The following is a 17,309-nucleotide window of genomic DNA, read 5'->3' as shown; positions in this document are numbered from 1 at the left end:
GTGCACAATGCAATACACATTTGCACACATTTGTGCCAAATCTAGAATCTAGATGCTTGAGAGAGGGAGATATCATCATATATGATAATGTGATCAATATCGATTACATTACCTCTACTTTCCAAGATATAGACCGTTGCATAATTTAAACTGCAACAAACTGAAAGTGAGCAAAATGTAAACCTCAAAGCGATAGAAATTACAACTTATAAAGTTACAAGTTACAACTAGTAACTACTTGCACATTCAAGTCTCAAGATTTCTGATTCATCGAACATTGCTAGTAGAACTAAAGAAAACAATGGATTAGATAGTGAAGTTTGAACACAATGCACATAGAATGTCAAGCACATAAGTCAAATCTCCATGTAAATAAGATGAAATCCAAACCATAATCTTGTCGAGACTCGACAGACTACATAGCACAAGACTGTAAAGAGTCAAGACTGGAGTGATGGTGTCAAAACCCATACGGCAAACACAAAAAAAGCTGTCCCATGACAAAATGATAGAGTAGCATGACAAAATATGCAAATCTGAGCGCTAGTGAGTCGCTCCTCTAGACTCAAAAAGAGACTACTGAGATCCATCTGACTGACTCCCCTCATCACTCTCACACTCTGAAGGAGTCGGAGTAAGTCGCCTAGTAGTAGAAGTAAGCTCTGCAACACTGCGTCTAGGCCTACGTGCTCGAGTAGCTCTCTCAAGACGAGCACTAGTAGTAGCAACCGTGGACTCCCCACGCCGGCGACGTGTAGTCGAACGAGTCTGTCGTGAGAACCTCATCATGTCCTCACGGATGAAATCATACACATCGTCCTCAGGTGTATGTGGCTGGAGATGTGAGATGTCGGCTGCCTCAACTACAATCTGTCGATGATCCACTTGCTTTGGTAGCCAATTGACAGGGCCGGCACTATCCAATCCGCCCGCCTTCTCCAATACCCGAAGATTGGCATTAACAAATGCCAACCTATCAAGCTGGGGAGTATTGAGCCTACAAAAAAGTTAAGACACCACAAGTTAGGCAAAATGCATAAACTAGTCACTGCAATGAACGTATGACCAAAGCTAAATTCTCACCTATTTCGATCTTTTGTATGTATGTCCCCCATTATGCTCCATAGCCTCTCCGCATCGGATGAGCTCACCTCTTGGGAGAGGACCCGCAAAGCCAAAGACTGCAACATGGGTGTCAAACCCCCAAATTTTTCCCACCATGAAACTGGAAGTGCTTGGTTTTCAATATCTTTGGCAATTGTACGAGAAAAATTTCCCCTGCCACCTATATGTATAATTTCTCACAAGAATCAAGACACAATTTGCAAGCTCTAAAGACTTTAGAATATGCTATTTATGATTGTGCTTTAAGACCTTATACGGATAGACTTTAGAGATCTTTACCTCTATACTCCAAAAGATCCTCTTCTAGTCGATTTTGCGCATGACCATTATTTCGATAGATTCTCTCCACATATTCATTCCATCCGGTCAAAAGCACACGATCGGATCTCTGAGTCTCACTTCTCCAAGCCGAATGTAGCATGTGGGCTACACAATGTATAGGACGGCGAAACCAATTCCATTGTACATCAAATATGTCAAGCATGATGCTTACTCTACATGTCACAAGTTCACATAATCACGTGTGAACTACGGTATGTGTAATCATGTAATGCCATAAGAGTTAAGACTTGAAAGAAAGATAAATATTTCAAAAACCTTACCTGTCTGAGCTCAATGACGTGCAATCACGTATGGCTACCCTCAACTTTGTCATGAACTCGTAGAGGAGACCGAGGGTGGATCCCTCACTATCACACAAGATTAAAACGCTAACTATCGGCTGAAGAGCTGCTTGAAGGCCATCAATCTCCCTCCAAAACGTGTTGTTGCAAATCACCCCATCAAGGATCGCCACGGCAGCAGGAGTGGTGGAGTCTGGCCAATTTAACCACCTTTCATCTACCACCATACGACGCAAGTCATCTTTGCATTTCATCAAGCTGTACATAAAACAATGTATATTTGAGCTTCACATAAGTCTAAAAAATGGGCATTCAAAGAATACGAAACCTTTGAGAAGCTCACCGGCACAAGACAATAAAGATGTAGCAAAATCGGGTCTTTGCCGGCTTCTTGAGAGCCCATTTGCAATGGGCAGTGAACAACCCTAGAGCAAATGATTTTCGATGAATGAAGTTGATAAGCTGTAGAGCTTTATCAACTAGTGTAGTCACCCATGGTAGTGCATCAATATCTTCCATCATAAGATCAATGGAGTGTGCTGCACAAGGACTCCATACTATGTGTGGATATGCAGCTTCGACCATTTCACCCATAAGCTTGCAATTGCTTGCATTGTCTGTCACCACTTGCACCACATGTTGTGGCCTAACCTCCTCGATAGCATCTCGAATGTGCTGAAAAATAAGCTCTCCTGTACTTTGAATCTTGTAAGTTGTAACTTGTAAGAAACACTTCACTTTGATTTCCAAGAGACAAGAAATAAGGATAAGAAACATACCAGTGATTCGTATGCCAGCTCCTGACACATCTATGGCTCTCAAAAATGTTGTGCCGGTACAACAAGAGACGAGGATGTTGAGTAAGTGACGCTTTCGCACATCTTTCCAGCCATCCGATATGATAGTGCAGCCATATACTCCCCAAGAATCTCTATGACCCTGCAATTGCTCATGAACCATGTCTACTTGACGTGTCAATCTGCTAGTGCGAAGTGCCTCGGATCCGGCAGGAGTAATTGGCGCTCCCGCAGCTGCAGCCATTGAGACGGCATTCACAAATCTTTTGTAGGCCCCTGTGCGTGCAACATGGAATGCAATGTTGCATTGGTAAAAAAAACGCTCCTCGGCAATCTTCGCCGCCTTCTTCAAGCTAGGAGCCCAAACATCATGCAAAGTAGAAGAGCGCCCAGAAGTGCGAGCCCTCTTCTTATGCGTACCTACTCCAAGTTGTCCCACTTCGGGTTGGGAAGGAGCTAACTGTGTAGCGCTAATAGAAGGAGCAACATGACTAGTATCCACGTCTTGAGTGCTAGCTTCTGTAGCATCTCCTGCATTGCTATCTTCCACACTAGCAGTAACTGTTGGGGTATAAAGCCCAATGTGGTCGCCCAGGTAAGTGGGCGGGCCGCCAGGTATGTACACATATTCTTTTGTAAAAACCTAATAAGAACTCACTATGCTCTACACATTACAGTAGAGCGAGTTCACCATATCGTCGTGCTCTTCTTCTCGCACTCTCTCTCGCGTCGCACTTTCGCTCGTACTCCTTCAACTGGTATCAGAGCTCAGATCGAGGCTCGGGGCAGCACTGCAGGAGGCTAGAGTCACCAGCTCAGATTGGAGTGAAATTCGACAGGCGAAGACACGGCCCCAAATTCTGAGGTCATCTCGGTCACCGTTCGGCTTCGACAAAGGTCTGCGCAGGCCATTTTCGACTACGTGGTCTCGGCGGGTGCAGATCCGACTCTGCAAATTTGGGGTTTTCGGCCTACGACTGCAGGTGCTGAGGATATCGACACTCCCAGAGTGTTGATTTGTGGTTGTCTACACATCGAAGGACGGCTCACAGTTCTTGGAGGCGTGTCACATACGACACGGGCGCATCTACACACAGACTGTAGGCAACATCCAGTAGTTCATCAGGTAGCTTGTGTTTGCTGCTTGATATTCCAGATTTCATCCTGACATTGCAGGTACTTCGACATGGGATGTATTGTCAGAGATGATGTATGTCTGTTGAGGGTTTGCTGGCTGTGAGTCACGCAGCAAACAACCGTCGCAGCGGTCACAGCATACAGTGGGAAATTTGTGGATGTATGACTTTGTGGGAAGTCTATGTACTGTCAGATTTACTGCAGCCTTTGTTGAGGGTCGAGTGAGGTTTTATTGAGCTGGGGGATTCTCGAATGTTGAGATCCTTTCGGTGATAGAGGTCTTGGAGCGATCCCTCGAGCACCCTTAGATAGGCAGCTAGGATGTATTGACTGTGAGTTAGACGGTTGGGATTGCATCTTTGCTTTACTGCCGTTGAGGCATTGTCGCAGTCTATGCTTATAGGACAGCGACAGGACAGTGAGAGACAGTACAGGTGCAGGACAGGTTTACCCGCAGCTTACAGTGTCAGAGAGACAGTTTTTTTTTTTTTTTTGAGCTGTTTTTTGGTCTGTTTTTGAGTACACCAGAGCCATTTTACAAAGGAGACTTTGCCGAAATTTATGCAGAATCTGAAGCTTTCTTGGTTCATTTGACAGGTTGATATTGGTTCAGAGGTCAGTTTACAGGGGAAACTCTGCCGAATTTTTCCCAGAAAAGTAAACCACTGTGAAGCGTAGCTGTGGCTGGATCACAGGACACTGCTCTTTACAATATCAAGAAGCTCGATGGAACCAATTTCCCATTGTGGAAGAAGCAGATTTGGCACGTGTTGGTACAAAAGAAGCAGATAAAACCTATAAAGCTCAAGGGGATAAAACCAGAAGATATGGACGAAGATGAATGGAGCGAAATGGATGAATTAGCACTTTCTACCATTATGTTGACTTTGGCAGAAAGCGTTTACTTCAATGTAGCAGACGAGATTTCGGCTTATCAAGCATGGTTAAAGCTGAGTGATCTTTATGAGAAGCAGAGTGCAGCTTCACAGGTATACTGGCTTAAGAAGCTTGTTGACTTGGAGATGAAAGAAGGGACACCTATGTCCAATCATCTGAATGAATTCAACACAATCTATAGTCAGTTGTCAGCTCAAGGTGTCAAGTTTGATGAACCTGTTAGAGCTATGTTCCTGTTGATCACATTGTCGGAAAGTTGGGACACTTTTCGCACAGCTTTGAGTAATTCTGCACCTCCAGATGGTTTGAACATAGCAGGTGTAGAAGGAAGTCTGCTTACTGAAGAAACCAATAGAAAGACAATGGACAAAGGCAAAGGAACAGCCTTAGTTGTCAGGGGAAGGACCAAAGAAAAGTACAAAGGTGGAAAGAGGAATCAGTCTCGTAGCAAGTCCCGCAGTGCTAAAGGCAAGAGTGACATAGAATGCTACCATTGTGGCAAGAAGGGTCACATGAAAAGAGACCGCAAAGAATGGAAAGCAGAAAAAGGCAAAGAGAAAGCTGAAGACCATGGTGAGAAGAACAAGTCCTCAGTGAAGATTCAAGAAATAAATGTGACAAACAATGTTGCAGAGGATGACAGTCTAGTGTCAGGAGACATCTACGTCTTGAAGAATACAATGGACTCAGCTCTTCTTACAGCATCTGATGGAAATGCACTGAGTGACTGGATTATAGACTCAGGGGCATCACTTCATGTGTCTCCAAACAAGGAGTGGTTTACCTCTTATGTGACCACTAAAGATCATGTTCGGCTAGGCAATGGACAGACATGTGAGATCTTAGGTGTTGGAGATGTTCAATTGAAATTTCAGAATGGCTCTTCTTTCACGCTGAAGAATGTGAGACATGTTCCCGCAATTACAAAGAGCTTGATCGGCACAGGTTTACTTGATGATGCTGGCTACGTCACCACTTTTGGACAGAACATGTGGAAGATATCCAAGGGTTCTATGACAGTAGCACATGGAGTAAAGTCTGGAGGACTTTACATGATTTATGTATCAAATGTCTCTAAAAATGTAATCAATGTAACCGAGCAACCGAACGTTTCTTTGTGGCATAGCCGGTTAGGACATATGTCCAAGAAGGGAATGGAAATCTTGTCTCGTTCTGGTTATTTGCCTGGATTTTCATTTAATGATTTTGATTTTTGTGAACATTGTCTGTATGGTAAGCAAACACAGCAGCCACATAAGCATAGAAGCAGTAGAAGAGATACACAGTTGGCACTTGTTCATAGTGATCTGTGTGGACCTATGCCTAACCTATCTCTAGGGGGAGCTTCTTACTTTATGACATTTATAGATGATTACTCGAGGAAAGTATGGGTTTACTTTCTCAAACACAAGGATGAAGCGTTTAGTGTTTTCAAAACGTTTGTGACACTTGTGGAGAATCAGAGTGGCAAGAAGCTTAAATGCTTACGCACTGACAATGGTGGAGAGTATGTTTCAAAGGCCTTTCAGGACTTTTGTGAGTCAAAAGGTATAAAACGTGAACTTACTGCTCCTTACAATCCTCCTCAAAATGGTGTTGCTGAGAGGATGAATAGGACCATACAAGAGAAGGTCAGAAGTATGTTGTCTAATGCACAACTGCCAAATGGGTTTTGGGCTGAAGCTGTATCAACAGCTGTTCATCTTGTAAATAGATCTCCTAGCAAGGTTTTGCAGAAGGATTCAGTGCTAGAGATGGTATGGTCAGGCAAGGTGCCCTCATACAAGCATCTCAGAGTCTTTGGCTGTGAGGCATATACTCACGTTCCAAAAGAATTTAGGAACAAACTTGAGCCAAAGAGTAGAAAGTGCATCTTTCTAGGCTATGGTAATTCTGGTGAGATGGGGTACAGACTTTGGGATCCCGAATCCAGAAAGGTTGTCCGCAGCAATGATGTTCACTTTAATGAATCCAAATATCTTCTAAACCAGAGAAAGTTGAGGAGATTAGAAGAGTTGTCTTCCAAGAAGATGGACCTGCACGTGCAAGACATAATGTTAGGGCTCAAGAGGAGCAAGGACAGGATAGAGTGGAACCACAGGTTGTGGCTGAGCCTGAGCCACCTATTGTGCGTAGATCTGGACGTGTCACGCGACCTCCTGATAGGTTTGTTCCATCTATGAATTATGTCATGTTGACTGATTGCAATGAGCCTTCATGTTACAAGGAAGCAGTGCAAATAAAGGACTCCGGGAATTGGCAATTGGCCATGCAGTCAGAGATGACAGCTCTGCATAAAAACAAGACATGGAAGCTAGTTAAATTACCACAGGGCAAAAAGGCTCTACCTTGTAAATGGGTTTACAGGTATAAGATCACCGCTCATGATAGTCAGCCAAAGTACAAAGCAAGGCTTGTTGCCAAGGGCTTTAAGCAAGAACAAGGCATTGACTTTGATGAAGTCTTCTCTCCGGTGGTCAAAATGATTACATTGAATGCTTTCTTGCATTGGTTGCCATATTAGATTTGGTGTTGCACCAAATGGATGTCAAGATAGCGTTCTTGCATGGTGATTTAGATGTGGAAATTTACATGCAGCAACCAGAAGGGTTTGTTGAGAAAGGCAAGGAAGATTGGGTATGCCAGTTGTTAAAGAGTCTTTATGGCTTAAAACAATCACCGAGGGCATGGTACCATAAATTCCACAAGTTTATGCTTTCTCAAGGCTACAAACGTAGTGAGTTCGATCACTGTCTATATACAAAGAAGGCTAAGGATGGCAATTGGCTGATCCTTATTTTGTATGTGGATGACATGTTGATTGCTGGCAAGCACTTGGAAGAAATTTCAGCTTTGAAGTCAAAGATGGCAAAATCATTTGACATGAAAGACATGGGTGAGGCAAGTCATATACTTGGTATGCGCATTGAGAGAGACAGATCAAAGAAGTTGATTTGGTTATCTCAAACAGAGTATATTGACAAGGTTTTGCAACGTTTCAATATGGAGAAGGGAAAGGCACTGAGTGTTCCATTGCCACCATATGTGAAACTTAGCAAACAAGATTGTCCTGTGTCTGAGGAAGAACAGGCTGAAATGGATAAGATTCCATATGCGCCTGCAGTGGGTAGTTTGATGTATGCAATGATTGCTACTCGCCCGGACATTGCATTTGCAGTGGGAGTAGTAAGTCGATACATGTCAAACCGAGGCAAGAAACATTGGGAGGCAGTGAAAGGAATATTGAGATACCTGAAAGCTACAAAGAGTATGCGTATATGCTATGGCAGTAATGAGCTAAGTGTAAAGGGTTTTACAGTCTCAGATTATGCAGGTGACTTAAGTCTTAGACAACCGAAGGTCTACGTCAGGGTATGTCTTTACATTGGCTGGTGGAGCAGTATCATGGCGTTCTAGATTACAAGATTGTGTTACTCAGTCTACTACAGAGGCTGAATATGTTGCAGCATCAGAGGCATGCAAAGAATCAATTTGGCTTAATCGACTAGTAACAGATTTGGGAATCAAAGAAGAGATGCCTGTGTTATATTGTGATAGTCAAAGTGCTATACAATTGGCTCGCAATCCAATTTATCACTCAAAGACAAAGCATGTGGATGTGAAGTATCATTTCATCAGGGAAATGCTCGAGGATAAGCAACTTCAGCTTGTCAAAGTTCACACCACAGAAAATCCTGTTGATCTACTTACAAAAGGACTTCCCTCAGAGAGCTTTGCGCATTTTCGCAAGCAGATAGGTGTAGGGTAGTACATCACTTCTCTACATCTCTTGTATATTAGCTTGTATAGTAGCTTCTCACACTTAAAGTACCACATTGGACTTTAAGTGGGAGGTTGTTGGGGTATAAAGCCCAATGTGGTCGCCCAGGTAAGTGGGCGGGCCGCTAGGTATGTACACATATTCTTTTGTAAAACCTAATAAGAACTCACTATGCTCTACACATTACAGTAGAGCGAGTTCACCATATCGTCGTGCTCTTCTTCTTGCACTCTCTCTCGCGTCGCACTTCCGCTCGTACTCCTTCAGTAACATTTGGAGCACGACAGGTGGAAGAGATATTTGGAGTCGAGGCTCGTGGAGTACTAGATGTAGTAGGGATATTTGAAGTTGAGGCTCGTGGAGTACTAGAAGTAGCACCCACCATAGGCAAAGGAAGGTTTTGAGTAGCCAATTTACCTTTTTCATCTTGGAATTTCTTTAAGAGGGCCTCTTCACCTATTGGGGACTCGAGAGAGGGCATGACAAGACTGATGTACTTCGCCCGCTCACCCCCAAAAGAAAGCCACAACTCTTCGGAGACAGATTTGCATGCATCTCTCCCTTTGCTTCCGATCCAAGCGTAATGGGCTTTCAAGCGGGTCACACCTCCTGTGAGCACATCCCCACACAACTTACATACAACTCTGCGAGAGCTAGATTTGTAGACTCCCATGGATCCCTCTCAATTACTGGCTGCCTGATTTGTCCTCTCACCATGATCGAAGATCCTCAGCCCTGCAAATTTTGAAACATGTAATAGTGAACACATGTGAGAAAATTGACTGCAAAAATCTTCGAGAAAATTGACCGGAGTCGGGACGTGAGTCACGAGTGATCACTGACGCGTGAGTCTTCACAATTTATAAATGATAATTTGATAACTCTCTCTCTCTCTCTCTCTCTCTCTCTCTCTCTCTCTCACAACAGCCAACAGACATTGACAATTGAATTGTCAATTTGGCTGTTGTGAGAGAGAGAGAGAGAGAGAGAGCAATTCCTTAGTACATTGTACTTACCTCGCAAGCTTGAAGGCTGAAGCTGCAACTCCCACCCGGTAGCACCGTAGCTCTGCCTCTGGCCCTCTGCGCTCTCTCGCTTGCGGCTTGCCCACGACGCGTCAGCGAGTCAGCGACTCAGGAGTCGCGTTAAATTTCAAAGGCTAAAGCCTAAGGTTAAAGGCTCACATTCGTAGCCGCAGGGGAAAGAAAACCAGGCGAAAATCTGTCCGCCCGCAGGCTGTGAAAAAAATCCCCAAATTTTTAAAAATGTTTCACAGGCGGCGTTTCACCCGGCGATTGAAACGTTTCGGGCGTTTCGCGTTTCATGCCAACTGAAATGCGTTTCGCGGTTTCGCTGCATAGGGTTGGATGTGTCATGTGACAATGTGTCCCAAGGACTGTATCTCAGGCAAGAAAAACTCGCTCACCGTCGTGAAAGCTGTCTTGTAGACGTCTCTAGGAGCAACACGGATCTGATGATAATCACTTCTTCATATCAATTCGGCAAGTAGAATTTTGAAGTCTGTCGAGTATATCATCGATCCTTGTAATGTGGAAATCTGTTCTGGTTCATTGTTTCTTTATTTTGGCCTTGACTAACGCTGTAAGGTGGCCGGTTCGGTGGTGTACTATCACGAATCAATCATGGTATCTTCACGACGTAAAGGAGGCAACTCGCTTTATACGCCTTCAGAGAAACAATCAGCCTCTATTGCTGAAAAAAATCTTGTCGTTTCTTTTCAAGGTCAAACATATTCGACCTTCAATCATCATTCAGTTCTCTCAAGAAAAATCGAGTAAAGAAACTGAATTTCATCAAGTACAATCTCTCTTGCCCTGCATTTGTCAAAAGTCGCTTTCGTACCCCGATAGTCAAGCATGACGTTGTTCTTGTGGTACCAAGGGATTCCTAGGAGGACTTCACAACCTCCCAAGGGCATTACGTAGAAGTCCTCGTGCCCTAAACACCCCTGACATTGCAAACTAAGTTTGCCAATGATCGGTGTAATGGGGCAAAGTTTTATACTTTTCGTTCATTTGATTCGGTTCGGCGGCCCCCACGCAAAGTGGTACCAGTTCTGCTTTCATCTGTTCATTTCTTCCGCACTCGGCTGCTGCTCTGTAACTCTTAAATTTATGTTCTTTGGTTCATCTTCTTTTCAAGAGTTCTTATCCATCTCTTTCTACGAGTACAAGTTCTGCTTTTCTGCACTCCTCTGTCCTTTCGGCTTTCCTCTTGACCTGAGAGGAGAAGCAATGGCTACATGCCATCTCGAGTAAATCTGACTAATCGGTGTAATTCCTTAGTGTCTCGCCAATCTCATGTCCCTGGAGTACTTAATCAATCTGGTCACTCATATGCCAATCTAGAGTTGACGTTTGTACTCCATTCTGGCAAACTTGTCTGAAAAAAATAAAATTTGTCCAAATCTTCATTCTTTTCTTCAGTTCTCTTGTCGGATTTTCAACTTTTCTTTGCCTTCCCACTGAGAGCTGTCATCTCTGTTCACGAGAAACCATGTGTAATCTGGGATTCTTTATGGCTTTATGCCTTGTAAGACAGAGCGATGAAGACGGGAGCATGCCCGATGCGCGATGTATGAAGGGTGGTAGTGGCTACTAAGTCTGGGTCGGGGCATGAAGATTCTTTCCCAAAAGCTATGCGCGTTGCAAAAAGGATCGGATCCTCCGTAGAAGAAAAATCTTTCTGTGCTCTGATACCACTGTAACAAACTTGGACACCCCAAGTCAAGATTCTACCGCGACACAGCGGAGATTCACTTCAAAACAGTTCACAATTCACACTTGAGTCAACACGGCTCGGCGTAGTTCCGTGCCTAGGGATATTGGCCCCAAAGACTGGTGCCCCTTTCAGTACTTCTTTTTGTATTAATCTGTGTGCAAAGTACAAGAGAGTGGGCAGGTGCTCAGTCTCAAACTCTGCGTTTAGATGCTTTGAGAAGTGAGGCCTAGCCCACTTATTTATTGGTACAAGGGATGCCCAAAAGCAAAGCCCCAAAAGTAGTAACTGAAAAGCTTTCAATTTTAAAAGCAACTGTCCCAAAAGCTTCCAAAAATCAGCAGCGAATTCAGCCAGCAAGAAGCAGCCTTTGTAATTTGCGGAGATCCGTACGCTGCCGCAAAATCCGGAAATTCCGTACATTGCTGCCATATAGTCTGCCACGTGTACTCCCCTCTCTATCGCTAGAGAGGTATTTAATTTAGATTGCACAAATACTGATATAGAGGTCCTAGATGCTGAGATGCTGATGGGATCTTGTGGTAGATACTTGGATCTGCAAGGCTAAGGGCTGAAAATGCAAAATGCTAGGGATGTTGGTTGGGATTTGCAACTGGGACGAGGGTATAGGCTGATCTGCTATCGCCGATGGCGATAATGGGCTGAAAACTGAAAATGCTGGCTGATTTGATGTGGGAATCTGAAAACGCTGGCTGATCTGATGCGATGGGCTGAGTTCTGAAAACGCTGGCTGATTTGGTGAAAAAACGCCACAGAGGTGCTGAGGTATTGCGGGTACTTGGTACTTGTATTGCGGGTACTGACTTATCCTTGAGAAGTGACCCCTAGGGTCACTTACATATGGGGTAAATGTGGGTCGGGCAATCCAACTTAAAAATCCCACGATTTCTAAAATGATGAAAAAATGTCACTTATTAATAAGTTGATGAACTACTAATAAGAGGTGATTTACATGCAGAAAAATACCTAGGCTAGGTACTAATGCAATTGTATGGGAACACTCCCCAATGCCTACACATAGCAGGCATTGTCTATGCTCATGTGCAATCAGAGGGTATGCAACTAATCTGAAGTGCTTGGACATGCTCGTCTTGCCTACAGGCTCACAAGGGCGCCAAAACAGTTGCTAGGCTGTCCTAAACCCTAGAAATAGGAGTTATAGCTTGTCCACATGCACATAGGGTTAGATGGGCACGTGACATCAATGAGCCGGCATGCATACCAAAACCTTGCTTGGCATGTCCCATAAGTCTCCGAATAGAGTCTCTGTCGTAGACAATACCGTTGCAGCGAAACCGCTCAATCTGGTCCCTCAAAGTGACCCAAATAGGTATCCCAGAACCTTTGGCAGTAGTCATCCAACGTGTCTTTCTTAGTCATCCTCAGATGATGCCAAGCCGTAATGACATCTTCTTCGTATTCTTTTGTTATCCAGGAAGAAGTGAAAATTCTCTTGAATTCTATTGACTTCGTAGGTGCTTCTCTGCGCAACAAAAAGGTAGACCATCATGTCTTCAAGCAAGATGTCGCCCTTCACATCTTGGAGCGTTCCGAGAATTGACCTCTAGAAAAGGCGACATCAAACTGTTGTATGAACTCAAGGGCTTGATGGGTGTCTTGGTAGCTTGAAAACGTGTCAAACTTGATGGCTTGACCCCCATCCTTCAACTCCTTGGTCTTCTTGTTCTTTTTCTCACCCTCAAAAGAGGACGAACCCTCCTCCTTACTGTGGTGACTTCCACGCGTGAAGCTGAGTAGAGGTCAGTCTTCACAGCTACGGTTGAGTGTGTATGGCTCAGACGCCTTATAGCTGATTTGGGTGTTGGACAGGACACTGCTAACATCATCTACATTGATAGTGAGAGTGCATTGGACGTTGTTGCAAAGAACCCAGCTTTTCATGCTCACACAAAGCACATTGAGAGGCATTATCACCTAGGTTGCATGATACGTTATTCGCAAAACATTTTATAGGCGAATAATGGGCGTCGTAATACTTTTTATACATATTATTCGACTGTAGTATTCAATGATACGTCATCTTTTTTTTTTAATCTTAGTATCGTTACTTACATAGTGATCGATAAAAAAATACTATAAAAGTAGGAATTTTTGCCTCCGAAATACAACTCACCTTCACACAATCTGCAACACTAACCCCAATCAATGCAAGGCAGAGAAAAAATAACAGAAAATCTTTTTGATTTTTGAGAAAAAATCATACTTTTGATGCCTTGAAAGTAAAGAGTAATAATTAAATGTTTAGATAAATTATGATGAAAAATTATAATCCATCTCTATTTTTGTGTAATGTTTAGAATGGGCCTACATATGCTAAAAATAGAAAGAGCTAAAGCTCTCCTGTATTTTGAATTCATGTAGGCTTATTTTAAAGCCTACACAAAAATAGAGATAGATTATGATGAAACTTTCATCATAATCTATCACTATTTTATATATATTAAAAATAGAAAGAACTCAAGCTCTTTTCTATTTTTAATACATGTAGGCGAGAGCCAGTGTTTAGACAAATCTACTATGTGTCTTTATCACATAGTGATTAAAGGTAGTTTTTAGTATACAAAGTTAACTTTTAATCGGTAGATTTAGAAAAAAGTACGTAACTCTTATCTCTAAATAACCTTAAAAGTATTTAGAATTTGTAAAAAAAAAAAATGCTTTTTAATTTAAAAAATGCATCGATCGATAAGGTTATATTGATATACACTAATATTATTAAAAAATTCATAAATTATTCGAGTGTTCGTGAATAATACTGTATTATTCGTCTTATTCGCATTATTCGAGACATTTTATGCAATGCAGATTATCATTCTGTTAGGGAGAGAGTCTCAGCAGGAGAGATCAACTTCGCTTTTGTGCCCACAAAGACATTGCCTCGTGAGAAGTTCGAAGCTTTCCGCAAAGCTTTGGGCTTGCTTTCCCTTTGTGGATTGATTATGTCTTGAGGGCATGGTACCTTCCTATACATTATGAGCCAACTCTCGTTCACCGCATCACTCCGAGGGGGGGTTTATTACCATATATGTGCTAGTGATGTGTGGGAGAACACTTACGACCGCCGGAGCACTTTTTCCCTCACTAGGAGGTTTTTTCCTGTGCATTGTATGTATGCCCATCACTCTAGGGCTAACTTATCTTTCTATTTTTGTGCACTAAGAAATACACTCTTTGTTGTGTGCCTTGAGCTTCTTCATTTTCTCCAAGTTGTGTGCGCATCCCTGCAACCCTAATTCTAACAAATCCTTTATCATAAGGCACTAAGCTAGAATTTTGTTTGTGCAGGCACAAAACTAGGTTGCACATAGTGCAATTAGCAACGGAGACATCTGCAAAGCTCAAGGCTGCTAGCGAAACAGATCATATTACTGATGTCAATGTAAGGAAGACCATTGAAAAAGAGAATTTGTTTAGCGTTTTGTGTCTTGGGAGAGTTTCACTATGTTTCTGTTTTTTGTGTATATAGCCTGGCAAGAAAATTGCAGATGCAAAGCTTGCCAAAGACTACCAAGCAGTATTGCAGGAATTCCAAAAAGCCCAACGAACAGCTGCTGAGCGAGAGACAGCCTACGCTCCTTTTGTTCCGCAAGCAGTTTTGCCTTCCACGTAAGTTGGCAATATGCAGATTACTTACCTCTTTAAAAAGCTTATTTGTTTAAGGGTCTGGTAATGCCAACTATCAATGTGTCATACTAAGAAGGTTTTAAACAATTTCAACCTCATTTGTTTTCTAAATCGCCTGTGCCCCTTTGACCTTTTATTTATTTGGGTTCGTCAACCTAGTAGAAGGTCTTAGTAACCTGTTTCAGTTCCATCATCTGGCAACACTGCTGGTAGTCTCTTTCTTCCCGAGGTAACAATGTCTATACTATGCACATCAATCCTGCCCCTATTATCCTCTGCTCTTTGCCATATGTCTAGACTATTTTTGGTTTTGAGTGCTTAACTGCTGAAAAAACAACCATTTCTTACTGATTTTTATTAGATTGAAACTCTGAACAGCTGTTTCAGTCCTGCCATCTCTGTTTATGCTTGGTGACTATGATTATGAATCATTTGGGCTTCCTGTGCCTCCTGATGACCCCATGTTTTCTTATAGTTACACTGCCAGTGAACTCAACTTACCTGCAGAAGAGGCTCAGGTCCAAGAACATCGAGCCTTGCTGGTAGAGCAAAGGAGGTATGGAAGCTACCATGGTCGTTTTTTGAGTTTCTTGGGCACTTGTCTTACAGAAATGCTTCGAAATGCAGACAGGAAGTCCTATTTCTTGAAAACGAGATTGTGTTCAATGAAGCTCTTATAGAAGAACGTGATCAAGGCATCCGAGAGATACAGCAACAGATCGGAGAAGTTAACGAGATCTTCAAGGACTTGGCAGTTTTAGTACATGAACAAGGGGTTATGATTGGTATGAAGCTTTATGTCTGTGTGTTTGTGGGTTGTGGCCTTGTTCTACACCAGTTGGAATGGCATGATGGAACTGATGTATGTAGTGTCCTAAAAATGACAGCCATGAACTTGCACTTTTCTCTGTAGGTGAATTTGGTCTTGTCTAGATTAGTATAAAAAGATTAGTATGAATGTTAGGTGGCTTCTAATAAAAGAACGTAGTGTACAAACAGAAGGCATAAGTGCAAATGTAAATACAAATTTGTGTGAAATTACATTTGGTTGGATATCAAGAGTCTCTTTTGTTGGTAGGGCGTTGAATGTGTGTGCTGACTTGTGTGTAGATGACATCGACTCTAACATAGAGACATCGCATGCTGCAACGGCTCAAGCTAACAGACAGCTTACGAAGGCAGCTAAATCACAAAAGTCAAATTCATCACTGGTAGGCTTCATTCAATTGTCGATGTTTTTGGTAACATGTTTGTGAAAGCTTATGGTTTCTGTTTGTGTGCAGGCTTGTCTGCTACTGGTTATTTTTGGAATAGTGCTTTTGATTGTCATCATAGTTCTAGCAACATGACACACTCCTGTAAATCTGTGTGATTTCTCGGCAAATACGTCACTACTTTTCCAAGTTCCAAAGCTTGAGAATTGTGTGACCTTGCCAATTAGCAGGACCAGCTGCAAGACGAGGAACATGCACTCTTTGCATCGTTGGGTAAAAGCTCTTGATTTTACTAGGAATGTCGGAGGGACAAGTCTTCCTTGATGTATCATTTCCCGAGGTCTTGACAAAATTCATCAATATAAAGAATTGTTCATTAGATTGTTCATTCTAGTTTGGTGCTTGAAAGTCATGCCCAGCCCCTTTTGAAAGAGATCTGCTGTCCTTTGTTGATACACTTAATTGATTTATCCATGTAGCTGTGATGTAGAGGATTCTACTCTGTAAATATGAAGTCTTTTGTGGAAGGGTTTTGAACTTGAGTCATACATTTCATATGTTTTTCGACATGGATTCGTGAGTTCGTGCTAAGACCTGTGTGCTCAATGTGTTGCAAGAGGTTTTTGTCCATAAGAAATCTCTCTCTCTCTCTCTCTCTCTCTCCTGGGTGCCCGTGTGCCATCTCTCACCCAGAGAGAGAGAGAGAGAGAGAGAGAGAGAGAGAGAGAGAGAGACTTTTTTTATGGGAGGTACATTAAGAGGTCGCTGGGTATTGAACCTGGGTCTCTATGCACCCATACTTCCACCTTAACCACTAGGTTATCATCCTGCTGTCATTATGATGGCTTCTTGGGCTATCATGATGATGCCTACAATGACATGTTGCCCTTGGACTATTATTCCAGGATTGAAGTTAGTGACTGCATGAGGAGTTGAGTTTGACTCCTTTAAATAGCATCATACACAGGATTAAAATTGGTGTGGGGCAAGGTTACATGCAGAGCATCGGCGCTTTGCAGATTTTGTGACCTTGGTAGGGAGGTAGGTCGCCATATACAAGCTTGACATGGATCCCCTCCCACTGTTCCACATATGACCTTGAATATGTTCATGCCATGCAACTCGCCATAAGATTATATTATACAAATAAGGTTGTGCTACATCCTTAGTCATGTGATGGCCAGCAAGTGTGAATTGAAAACTTTATGACAGGAGACTCCAGGGAACCTTACACCAACTCACCCCAACAAGCCTGGGTTGGGGTGTAAGTTGGTGCTATTGAATATCAAATGTTTTGGGGAGAACGTATGCCGAATGTGCGCTAGACTCC

The 17,309-nt window shown here is 42.8% G+C and overlaps 2 protein-coding genes across 2 annotated transcripts in view; one reads left to right on the top strand and one right to left on the bottom strand.

Moving 5' to 3' along the window:
• LOC147456374 (syntaxin-22-like) overlaps nucleotides 1-16,536 on the top strand; it is a 32,176-nt gene extending 15,640 nt beyond the window's left edge. Inside the window, exons 2-7 of the mRNA XM_086514885.1 lie at nucleotides 14,427-14,520; nucleotides 14,608-14,747; nucleotides 15,241-15,321; nucleotides 15,393-15,550; nucleotides 15,876-15,976; nucleotides 16,049-16,536. Of these exons, the coding sequence (XP_086371011.1) occupies nucleotides 14,427-14,520; nucleotides 14,608-14,747; nucleotides 15,241-15,321; nucleotides 15,393-15,550; nucleotides 15,876-15,976; nucleotides 16,049-16,114 (640 nt within the window). The 3' untranslated portion in view covers nucleotides 16,115-16,536. The remainder of the gene's footprint in view (nucleotides 1-14,426; nucleotides 14,521-14,607; nucleotides 14,748-15,240; nucleotides 15,322-15,392; nucleotides 15,551-15,875; nucleotides 15,977-16,048) is intronic.
• Nucleotides 577-9,143, bottom strand: LOC147456375 (uncharacterized). Its single transcript, XM_086515460.1, has 8 exons — nucleotides 8,743-9,143; nucleotides 2,528-3,096; nucleotides 2,400-2,440; nucleotides 2,092-2,210; nucleotides 1,728-2,006; nucleotides 1,525-1,619; nucleotides 1,084-1,285; nucleotides 577-997 (listed from the first exon to the last, which is right to left on the bottom strand). Exons 1-8 carry the CDS (start codon nucleotides 8,784-8,786, stop codon nucleotides 577-579), a joined length of 1,770 nt encoding a protein of 589 aa, XP_086371586.1. The 5' UTR covers nucleotides 8,787-9,143.
• Nucleotides 16,537-17,309: the final 773 nt, after the last annotated feature.

The sequence above is a fragment of the Adiantum capillus-veneris genome, chromosome 6 (genome assembly GCF_014529385.1).
Source record: "Adiantum capillus-veneris isolate H3 chromosome 6, ASM1452938v2, whole genome shotgun sequence".
Taxonomy (NCBI): Eukaryota; Viridiplantae; Streptophyta; class Polypodiopsida; order Polypodiales; family Pteridaceae; genus Adiantum; species Adiantum capillus-veneris.
The sequence above is the reverse complement of the archived record's forward strand: the minus strand, read 5'-3'. Positions and strand labels throughout refer to the sequence as shown.